Source organism: Acinonyx jubatus, chromosome C1, assembly GCF_027475565.1.
Source record: "Acinonyx jubatus isolate Ajub_Pintada_27869175 chromosome C1, VMU_Ajub_asm_v1.0, whole genome shotgun sequence".
In the NCBI taxonomy this organism is placed as follows: domain Eukaryota; kingdom Metazoa; phylum Chordata; class Mammalia; order Carnivora; family Felidae; genus Acinonyx; species Acinonyx jubatus.
Genome location: NC_069381.1, coordinates 54,772,806 through 54,784,973, shown reverse-complemented (window position 1 = coordinate 54,784,973; position 12,168 = coordinate 54,772,806). Strand labels below are relative to the sequence as shown.

The following is a 12,168-nucleotide window of genomic DNA, read 5'->3' as shown; positions in this document are numbered from 1 at the left end:
TCCATCCTCAAGTTGGTGACAGGCAAATTTTAGTAAAGTTTGAAAATGAAGAGTAAATTCTCTCTCCCTCTCTCATAACAAAAAGGAGACAAGAATAAACAATAAACATTAAATTTTTTGAAAAAACAAAAAGGAGACAAGAAAATGTGTGGTAATTAGATCTAAGCACATGGGCCAGGTTTAATAGTTAAATCTTCTGATAGTGAATTTTAAACTTAGTACTCATAATTTGTGGGCTGTATTAGTTTACCAGGGCTGCCATAACAAAATGCCACAGGGGCGCCTGGGTGGCTCAGTCATTAAGTGTCTGACTTTGGCTCAGGTCATAATCTTGCAGTTCCTGAGTTTGAGCCCTGCATCGGGCTCTGTGCTCAGAGCCTGGACCCTGCTTTGGATTCTGTATCTTCTCTCTCTGTCCCTCCCCCACTTGTGCATATGCGCTCTCTCTCTCTCTCTCTCTCTCAAAAATAAATAACCATTTAAAAAGTTTTTAAAATGTCACAGACTGGGAGGCTTAACCAACAGATATTTATTTCTCATAGCTCTGGAGGCTGGAAGGTCAAGATCAAGGTGCCTACAGGGTTCGTTTCTTCTTGGGCCTCTTTCTTTGGCTTGGGAATGGCTGCCTTGATGTGTCCTCACATGGACTTTCCTCTGTACATGATGTCTGTGTCCTTATCTCTTCTTCTTACATGACACAAGTCAAATGGATTAAGTCCCAGTCTAATGACCTGATTTTTGCTTAGTTACCTCTTAAAATAAAGGCCCTGTTTCCAAAAACAGCCACATTCTGAGGTACTGGGAGATAGTGCTTCCACCTAGGAATTTTGGTGAGACATAATTCAGCCCATAATGTGGGCTATTTATTGATATTTTAGACTTAAAGAAAAGGATTTCCTGGTGTCCATACTTGGAATATGAGGTGGAGAAATTCAGACTGTTATTTCATTATTAAGTAAAATGTAATATTGAACAGTGAGTGCTTACTATGTGCTCAATACAGTGTTTAGTGAAGGTGTAAGATAAAAGTGTAAGACAGAGGCCTTGTTTTCAAGGAGTAAATGTTTGAACTGATGAAACCAGATAATGGAAGTAAATTTTAATTTAAGCCTCCATTTTCTAGATAATTACTCAGTCCTGTCTTTGGTTGATGAGTTGGAGCCTCTTTTGGTTTTCTTGAGCTCTTCCTTTAATAGGAGACATTTGGAACTTGATGATGAAGACTGCTTAGCAGAGCCTATTATGTTGGTAGTTATTAAATTGGGGGTTTTTGTGTGTTTTCTTTTTGAATTTTTTTTAGTCCCAAAGGTGCTGTTAAAAATGAAGTAGTGCTCTTCAAAGTAACTTTTTAGTTTGATGTCATTATTCTTAGTGTGACTCAGCCTCTGATGTGCTTATAACATTGGCCCTACAACCTTGAAATTGTTCATTATGCAGCCAAGTCTTCACAGTGAGATCCGTGGGAGATTTACTGCAGGAGTGACTGGGAATTTCGTTCTGCCCTAGTTGGCAAGTTCACTGTCTCATTGTGTTCTTTTGCAAAAACTGTCATTATTGAGCCAGTAATTAAGAACATAAATCCAAGTTTCCTTTGAAAATAATTTTACTGAATTTAGATTTGACAAGAGCCACATTTTATAACCATTTGCTCAACTTTGTGTTTCATCCTGCAGTAAATCATCCCGAATCAACATCATCTATTACAGATAAACTGGGATTACTCCCCATAAAATGATATTGTCAGAGACATCTCCAAATTAAATTGGAGTTTTCAGATCTCAGTTAGGTGTAAAATTCTTTGCCTGGTGCTGAGATTCAGAAGTGGGTAAGCATTGTTTTAGATGAGTTTCAATACATTGCGGAAGTGATCTGTCAAAGAGTGAATTTCTGTAGCGCAGTGTACCAAATTCTGTGGTGAAAGACAAAGTACTTATAGGAGCACATGTGAGGAAGAGACTATCACCAAGACAAGGCGTGTGAGGATATCAAGGAAAGTTTCACCAAAGAGGTAGCTTTCATACTAGGATCTGATAAAGAATAGTCTTTTGACTGAAGACATGAGGAGAGAACATTGCCAGGGAAAGGAAACGCATGAGGAAAAAACACGCTTGGGGAAAAGGCAGGATGTGTCCAGGGAATAGGAGTTGTAGAGTTTGGCAGAAGATCGGATGTGGTGGGAGATTAATTCCAAAGGTTGCTTGAGCCAAAGCCTGGACTGCCTTTTTTTGAAACATCTCATATGTCATCTAAAAAGAGCTTGCATGCTATTCTGCAGGTAATGGGGAGCTAGTTAAGGTTTGTGGAGCTGGACTTGGTCAACAATTCAGTATCATCAAAAATACAGTTCTTATGGAACTGTGAAAAATCAGTATTTGAGGGATGAAGAGGAAGATTGGGGTAGAAAAATTAGGGGCTGTATAGTGCAGTAATCACCTGGAAGGAAGAGTGAAATCTGAAGGCCTGGGGAAGACAATGACAGTGAAATAAAAGCAAGAATCAGAAAAGTCTTGTCCAGTTGGGATCAATGTTGCCTCATGGTTCATAAAATCTTGTGAGAGACTACTGACCTGTTCTACCCCCAAGATTCTGTGAGTTAGGCTTCTGTGACCACATAAGATCCCTACATTCTAGAAGAGAGCATTTCCTCACAAGTGTAAGTACATATAAGAACACTTCAGATGTATCTGTATATATTTAAGAAGTGAGATCATCTCTCCCAACCCAGTTAATGTGTTGGTTGAAAGGGGGATGATTAGATCTATTTCCTTGAGTACAAACTAATTTGGCATTTTTGATGAGTCTGTAGTATGGAGACATAGTAATGTTTACCAGGATTTTTCCCTAAATACTTACCATATTTTTAAGGCTTACACTTGTGCTTTACAGGAAAGTGAGCTTTAGTTTCTTCTCACTGAACTCCGAATAAGAATTTAATAGAAAATTGAGAACAAAACTATGAAAAAATTAGAGAAAGAAAGGAAACAAGATAAGCATATGATACAATACAGAAGATACTGAATTGCTGGATTGAAACAGAAGATACAGAATTGCCAGATTAAAATAGAAGATACTGAATTGCTGAATAAAGTCTTGTTGTTTACCAAGACCCAAGGGGTTAGTGTAGGTAAAGTTAAAGAAGAATACTGTGGAAGAAGCAAGCAGGCAATTAGATATATGGAGACCATTGGTGATTGCATGATGGCAGGTATGGCAGAAAAATGAAATGGTATGGAGATGGAGAATATGGATTTTGCAGGATTTATAAGTATCTCACACATCTTATCCCTAATAGGTAAGTGCCTCATTACTTGTATCTACTTATTTTATTTACCAAACACTTATATGTCACTTATATTCATTCAATTGGACCTGTAACAGTCCCATGAAGTAGGTATTTGCATTACTTCCATTTTACCAATTGGGCGACACAGAGAAGTCAAGCAATTAACCTACAGTCACACAGCTTATAAGTAGCAGAGCCAAGGATTCAAACCCAGGCAGTCTGACTCCAGAGTTTATGTTCTTAACCAAAATACTATGCTGCGTTTCTAAGCTTGAAGGTGGGATAAAAAGTAATATTTTTTAATGCTATGGCTTGATCTAGAAGAACCTCAACAAGATTTGGACAATTATTTATGCAAACTCATAAATGTAAATGCTAGCTAAAACTGTCATAACATTTATAGTTGTCCATTTTCATTATGGCTGATGGCTAATTCATTCAGATTTTTAGGCAATAGGGATACAAAGATGAATTAGACATGGTTCCTGCTTTCAAGAAACACATAGCCTATAGGAGGAATAAAATAAGGATATCAAATGGTTTAATAGAGAGTGATAAGTACTTGGATAGCAGTATATATAGGATATTATGTGAGCACAGACATTGGACATTTAAATCAGTGTACCTGAGAAGGCTTCCCTGCAGAGGTGTTATTTGTTTGGGTCTTGAAGGATGAATAGAACTTAGAAATATAGGAAATGGAAGAACAACATGGTAGAGGAAACAGCAAGAGCCAAGCAACAAGTAAAAGAGGATACAACACATTGGAGGTACTGTTCATTAGGTGCCACAGTCCATTAGGACTGGGGTATCAAGTATACATGAGGAAGGAGCAGATGGGGTTAAACACTTAGAGGCCAAACTATGATTCGCACATGATGTATCAAGGAGCTTGACCCTTTGTCCTGAAAGCAGTAGGGATAGATTGAAGCTTTCATCAGGGAGAGGTGTGTGTGTGTGTGTGTGTGTGTGTGTGTGTGTGTTTTCTTGAGAAAATAAGTCAGACAAATGTGAAGGATAGAATGGAGGATAGGATGGATCAAATGTATAGACATATTTTGAAAACTATGGCAATAATCCAGGCATCAAATGATGGAACCCTAAACCGAGGCAGTAGCAATGTGAATGGATAAGAGAAGAAAAACTGAGAAGATATGTAGGATGTAGCATATACAAGATAAAGTGATTGTGTATGTTTAGGGAGGGGATAAGAAGGAGTTTTCCAGAAGAGTGGTGACCAAATCCTGTTTTGGGGAATAGCTGCATTAGAATAGCTTTAAAAAACAGATTCCGCACCTTCAGCTCCATAAATTCTGACTTAGCAGGACTGGGGTGACAACTGGAAATCTGGATTCCTTGGAAGTTTCTGAATTCATTTGTCATTGAGAAGGATTGAGAACCATTACAATGCCTAAGTTTATGGGCTGGGTGCCTAAGAGATAACTATGTGATAATAAAGGTTGGAAGAGACTTTTGACTGAAGAAGAGGAAAGGTGTGGATAAGTTTGCTTTTAGATTAATTTGGGTTACCTGTAGGAAATCTGGCTAGGAACATAGGTTTGGAACTCGAAAGAGAGATTTTTGTGTGAAAGTAGATGGTGGTAGATGAAGCCAGGAGTTTGGGTGGTCATCCTGAAGAAAATATGGAATAATGAAAAAGATGGCCTGAGCCCTTAGAAACATTAGTATTTAAGGAGTGATCTGAGGAAGAAGGAATCTTCAGAGAGAGTAAGAAGATGTGACTGTTGTCATAGAAACCAAGGGAGGGCAGAATTTCCATAGAAAGGAGTGGCTAACATTAACAAGAGTTGTAGACATTCAAATAAGGTAAATAGGAGCAGAAAAGTGCCCACTTATTTATAAGATGGTGACCCTGGTGACCAGAGCAGATATAGTATAGAAGGAAGCCAAATGATGGTAAATTAAGAAGGAAAAGAGATGTAAGTATAGATGAGCATTTTAAGAAATTTGTCACTAAGGGAAGGTGAGAGAGAATAACAGCTAGTAGGATTAGGAGAAGAATTTTTTTTTTTTAAACCAGAAGAGGTGTGAGCATGCTAAGGAGAAGCAACTGGTAAAGAAAAGAGAATGACAGATACTAGAGAGAGGCTACACCAATGGAAATAATTCTTTTAGGACAGAGGTAATAGAGTCTAGAGTACACTGGGAGGGGTTAACTTTGAAAAAGAGAGACAACAATTCCATTAAAATTAAAATACAAGTGAGATGGGAATGGACACAGATAAGATTTTGGCATGAGAGAGAGAAGTTGAAGTTCTTACCTGATGGTCTCTGTTTTCTTAGTGATACAGGAGAGCCCATCTGCCTTGCCCAGGAAGGTAATATCTATCAGGTCCAACTTCCTCGTAAATTTGATGGAGTACCTAGCACCATATCTCTCTTGTAATACAGTTAGGTAGCCAAATGAAGAAATGAACAAATAAATGTATGCCATCAAATGATAATATATGCTCACAGAAATAGAATTCATGAAGTAGAATATGTGCCCATAGAAAAAGAAGTATGAAGTAGAAGTATGAAGCCAATATTCTGTAAATGAAATGAAAGTGCAAATGATTGAATCAAGAAAGGACTGAAACTCAGAAGGTCATATCGAGGAACATATAATGCAGAATTTAGCATTAAAGGATTAGTTTTTAGTTTATGCAAAGCAGTTGGGATACACTGTCATATTAGACCTGCCTGATACAGCTAAGCCCTTGGTACCCTTGGTATAATGATGAAAGTAAGCAAGTTAGTCTAAAGTGTTTCCTCACCTCCACTTTATCCCAGGGCGATTTAGTCATTAGAAACCCCTGGCACACTGCCAAAGACTTATGAAAACATTTGAAAACTGAAAAAAAAGTATAGGCTTCAAAATATGAAAAAACTACAAAACTGAAATTAATAACATTCTGTCAACTTCATTAACTTCAAATTTAGTATTCATAAAACTGTCATTGACCCTTAAAAATAATTTGTTAATTAGATTTTCTCACTTCAAAACAAAAAAAACTCAAAGTTGGCTAAGCGTCCAACTTCGGCGCAGGTCATGATCTCACGGTTTGTCAGTTCGAGCCCCGCATTGGGCTCTGTGCTGACAGCTCAGAGCCTGGAGCCCGCTTCAGATTCTGTGTCTCCCTCTCTCTCTGCCCCTCCCCTACTCATGCTCTTTCTCTCTCTCTCTCTCAAAAATAATTAAACATTAAAAATACCTCATGATATGCACAGTGATTTGCCAGGAATCGTATCATAGCTAAATAATTGACTAGCAAATAATTTTAAATAAACAACATAATTCCTTCAAATTACAGCTGTGTGTGTGTGTGTGTAAAATGTGATGATATGGTGCATCCTAAAATGTCTGTTGTGATGTTGAAGATGTGTGGAAAGTGAGAGGTGTAGGACATCTTACTCTTTAAAAATACCTGCTTTCTGTTCCCTCTCACAAGGAAGCCGTGTGTCTCAGTTGTCCCTTGTGTCATTTATACCTTCCCCAAATTGGGAAACCCATTCACTTCAGTATGCTGGTTCCTACAGTTAGGAAAGCCTTTCTTTCCCTGATTGAGAAATAGAAATCTTTTGTCTCCAAAAAAAGAAATTTTGGAGAGAAATATGGGAGCCTTCTCCACCCCACCTTGAACTCATATTATGCGTAAGAAAAACACAGAAACTAAAATTCCTTTAGTTGCTTTTAGGATATATGAGAGGATTGGTTCCTGGATCACAAAAGACAACACATAGCATCCAGATAATCTAAAATGTCTGCCAAAATCTGTCCCTTACTCTTCAATAGGAGACCCAGAAAGTCCGAGGTACTCATAATTGTGCTAACACCCTTGCCTGCACATCCCGTCTCCAACTTGCAACTTCAAGTTATGATGTTTGTAACAAGGCAAACAATCTGCCTTGCAGCCCCATGGCTCAGAAGAGTCCAAGAGTAGAAAAGATAGTTAAGAGAAATCAAGTACTAAATAATGTGAGCTTTTGGCATAGAATCCTTAATCCTTGGCTTTTCATGTATTATTGTCTTTGTGTCTTTGTGAGATATTGATTGAATAATATGCAATATGGGAGAAATAGCGTAGACATTTTTGAGCCAGAAAGAACCTTAGTGTTGACATTGATGTGCCTTAGAAATATTGATGAATTCAGTACTTCCTATGAACCATACAACTTCTACATTTAAATGCCACTGGAACCCATTCAATTCACTGAGCAAAAATATAGTGGGAGCTTTGGGTTAATACTCTGATTCTTGCCTCTACTCAGCTCCTCCTAGTTATTTGTGTTGCATTGGAAAGGTATTTTGTGTCCTGACGTCTAACATTCAGGTCCCCAAGCCTAATATGGACTGCCTGACCTCAGATGTAATTTTCAGCAATATTAATTGACTAGAGAATATTTATTATTATGGCAGTAGGACCCAACCAGCTTGACAGCTGCTCCTTCTGTGTGACTGATCGCCTTCTAAGTGCTGTATTAACAGTCTTGGATCATTGACCAATTTAATTTGAATGCAATTAATTATACAAATGTGAGCTCTTCACATTTACTTTCATTAAAATTATATCACAACAAAAAGAAAATAGATATAAATCAAGCCACATGCCCTTGCTTCAAGTATGAGTCAATTCTGGTTCAACTTCCCTTTATCATACATTTAAAAATTCCTAAGGTTCACACACATCTGGGAGTTCTGATCATGTGACCTTTTTGTCTAAAAAACTTGGGTACCCCTACAGTTCCATGACCTATTCCATGATCTCTACAGTTCTATTTTGTACCCCAAACAGAAATGTAAATGTGGATCTCTTATGCCTAAATATTCAATTATATTGTTTTAGGAGATTTTTTCTTTTTTCTCCTTTTTAAATAGGAATTTACTGACTGAAAATGGCAGAAAAAATCTTAGAGAAGTTAGATATTCTGGATGAGCAGGCAAAGATGCTCTTGGCCAGAAGAGCAAAGGTTTGTAAATAAAAGCTAAAATAAAATTTAATCATTAAAATGTTATTTCAAATGTGAATGATTATCTTTATTTTTTAGTTAATGATGCAGTAGTATGGAGTTGTAAACTAATTTGTAAAAAGCAAATCATTATATTCAAAAAGTCATCTAGGTAAGTGTATACTATAAGGAATTAATTAGATATACAGGGTAACTTCTGGATAGCTGCCACATTATATTAGGATATAATGTATCTAAGGTGATTAAGATAAAAAATCAAATAAGCAGTCAAATAGTAAATGTGACTACTCCTATAGTTCTCATTAATATGTTAAACATATAAAAAGTTATTTAATTGGTTTATTAAAAGGAAGAAAATATTTGGTATAGTTACCAAATTAAAAGTAAAGGTCATAAAAATTAAATAACATGAGACTTTTTAAAAATTCAATATAAAATGTTAATAAAGAATATAATTTTCAAAAACTAGATTTTTAGCACATATGAGCAATTTAATTTGGTTACACAAAGACTTGCAAAATAATTTAACAATGTGGATAAATGAGGCATGAAGAGCATAGAGTCTCAGAAATCAAGGAAGACAGCACAAAGAGGAACTCTGAAGTGACTGAACATATTTGTGAACCTGAAAATGAAAACGTTAATGCTTGAATAATAACCTTTCTCTTTTTTTCATAACTGTCTCCTTTTATTAAAAAAAAAAAGAGAAATATTGGGAAAACCAATAAATTCTTTCTGTCATTGCTACCCAAATTTTGAAATAGCAAACCAGGAGTAACTTACTAATGCAACCATATTAGACTTAAGCACCCCAAAGTTCACTCCTTTTTAATTTTCTTGTTTAAAATGAAATGTATTTTAGAAAATATAATCAGAGATAAATCTTTGTAGTTTGTCCTGAAATTTCCTTTTATATGAATTTTAAGTTATGATTAGTAATAATAATTTTTACCTTTTTTACTAGGGTCTTCTTTTGTGTAAACCATTTCCATAAATATTCTCATTTTGTGTTACTATGTCTAGTTCATGTGTTACTAATAGAGGATTTTCTGGAAATTCTTTTTAAGTATATACAATCAAATTTAAATTTTTTCTTATTTTTAATGTTATTTATTTATTATTTTTATTTTAGAGAGAGAGAGCATGAGCGGGGGTGGGGGCAGAGGGAGAGAGAGAGAGAGAGAGAGAGAGAGAGAGAGAGAGAGAGAATCTTAGGCAGGCTCCTTGCTGAGCATGGAGCCTAATGTGGGCTCAATCCCATGACCCTAGGAGCAGTTTTAAATATATACATATTTATATATATAAATTATGCTTAAAGGAAATTACATGAAGAAAAATTGTCTTTGGCCTCTTCAACTGCTTCCTTGAGGCAAACAAAATTTAGCAATTTGGGTTTATCCGTCCACATCTTCTTTTGTGCTGTTACAAAGATATACAAATATTATCTATGTATGCATAAACCCATTTATCTTTACATATACTCACAATATAAATATACAGGTACACATACACATACATACACCTACATACATTTACGAAGGTGAATTGTCTCTATTTTCTTTTTTAACGACCAAAAAATGAGATGAAAATATATAAATCACTTTGGTAATTGCTTCTTTATTTTTTTTAACTTTTATATTTTGAAATTAATATCAAGTCATAGGAAGTTGCAGAGGTACTACATAGTCCCATGTCCCTTTCACCCAGTTGCCCCCAGTAGTGACATCTTATATGGGTAGTGTACAATATCAGAACCAGTATGAATCCCAACCCATATTAACATTGGCATATTACCATTAACCAGACTACAGATTTCATTTAGTTTTCACCATTTTTAAACCTGCCTTCATTTGTGTGTATAGGTTTATCAATTTTATCCCATAAGAGATTTGTGTAATCACTACCACAATCAAGATACAGCACGTACCCATCACCATGAAAGAACTCCCTCATGTTATTTTTCTGTATTTGTATCCATATCCGCACTTCATTCCCCATCTATCCCTGGCAATGGCTAATCTGTTCTCCAATCTTTAAAATTCAGTAATTTTGAGAATGTTATATAAATGGAACCATTCAGTATGTGAAATTTTCAGATTGACTTTTCACTAAGCATAATGCCCTTGAGGCCCTTTTAAGATTTTGTATGAATCAATAGCCTTATTATTATAAATAATGTATAAATTTTGTTGCTGAGTAGTATGCCACTATATGAATACACAGAGTTTCAACCACTCACCCATTGAAGGACGTTTGGGTTTTTTTCAGTATTTTGCTTTTAAAATAAAGCTGCTTTAAAAAAAAGATTAAAGAGAGCTGCTGTGAATATTTGTGTACGGGTTTTTGTGTGAGCGTAAGTTTTCATTTCTCTGGGGTAAATGCCCAAGAATGTAATTGTTGGTGCAATTTCCATCTCTTAAACACAACAAGGTCAAGGCCACAAGGTTTGATGTGAGTTCCCCCTCACTGCTTCTCAGCCAGGAAACTACCTTCAATAAGCAAGCTGAGCCATTGTGGGATTTACCTCATTTGTTTCCCTGTTCTCAGGGATTATGGTTCCCCCTCTGCCTGTTCTCTAATGCCTGATTACAGTTGTTTTGTCTGGGTTTCTAGTTGTTTACAGCAGGAGGGCAACTCCTGTAGCGCCTAATCCTTTCCTGGCAGAAGCAGAAGTTCCTATCCTTTGACTTGCTGTCAAATTTTTCATCACTTTATTCCTCTGGGCAATGCTGAGAGAATTTTTTAGAAAAGATTTCTGGCTCCTTAACTAACTTGTTAGCTATATCCTTTTCCCTCTTCAGTCCATCTATATAAATATTTGAACAAAGTCTTTTGATTGCTTTCTTCACTTCATTTCTGGCTTACGCAACTAGACAAATGTTGGAGTGATTCACCACATGCATGGGGACAGCAAGAGCAGCAGGTTAGAGATCAATTTGCTCTCCTTCCAATAACTCTATGTATCAGTGTTTTCTTTGTGTAATATATAGGTCACTCTTAAATTCTGAATTTTAGAATTAGGAGGGAGCCTTCATGATCATCTAGTCCAACATCCTATCATTTCATCAATAGGAAAAGAGTAGCTCAGGTCACACAGCAATGGTATAAAAAAATGTTGGTACACAGGCCCCCCAGCTTTTAATCTGTAATATTTTGCTATTAGTGACTGGCACATAAATTCTGTGTGAGTGCATAAAGTGAGACTAATTTCATCCTTTCCATACAGGATTTTTCCTATATGAAAAGTGCTCATTTTTTTTTCAGTGTTGTACTTTGGATTTATTGCAGAAAAACAGACTTCAGAGTCAAGTAAAGAAAAAGACTTTGGTTACACCACTGACATTTGATTTTCAGTTGGAATTTGAAGAGGCTATTGCTCCATCCACATCTAAGAACGTATCCAGGAGCACAGAAGACAAGTCATTTGGTATTAAAAAACCAAAAAGGTAACCATCCTAATTACCTCAAACTTTCAGTTGGACGTTTTTTGTTTGTTTTTTTAAAAATTTTTTTTTAACGTTTATTTATTTTTGAGACAGAGAGAGACAGAGCATGAACAGGGGAGGGGCAGAGAGAGAGGGAGACACAGAATCGGAAGCAGGCTCCAGGCTCTGAGCCATCAGCCCAGAGCCCGATGCAGGGCTCGAACTCACAGACCGTGAGATCGTGACCTGAGCTGAAGTCGGAGGCTTAACCGACTAAGCCACCCAGGCGCCCCTTAGTTGGACGTTTTAAAGCATTACTGTAGATTTGTTTTAGATTATGTAATCTGTATTAAATGTAAGCTTTGTCAAACATAGGCATGTTTCATAGTGCTTATGAGTTACACCATACTCATTCAGCATTCTGAATAAATTAGTTTATAAAATATTTATTGTAGTTTATTATTACAGGTGTTATTAGATAGTAATTAC

At 36.3% G+C, this 12,168-nt stretch overlaps 1 protein-coding gene across 1 annotated transcript in view; it reads left to right on the top strand.

Moving 5' to 3' along the window:
- Window positions 1-1,231: 1,231 nt before the first annotated feature.
- The window catches only part of CC1H1orf141 (chromosome C1 C1orf141 homolog), a 43,602-nt gene continuing 32,665 nt past the window's right edge, over window positions 1,232-12,168 (top strand). The window contains exons 1-3 of the mRNA XM_027058908.2: window positions 1,232-3,292; window positions 8,163-8,254; window positions 11,543-11,700. Of these exons, the coding sequence (XP_026914709.2) occupies window positions 8,180-8,254; window positions 11,543-11,700 (233 nt within the window). The 5' untranslated portion in view covers window positions 1,232-3,292; window positions 8,163-8,179. The remainder of the gene's footprint in view (window positions 3,293-8,162; window positions 8,255-11,542; window positions 11,701-12,168) is intronic.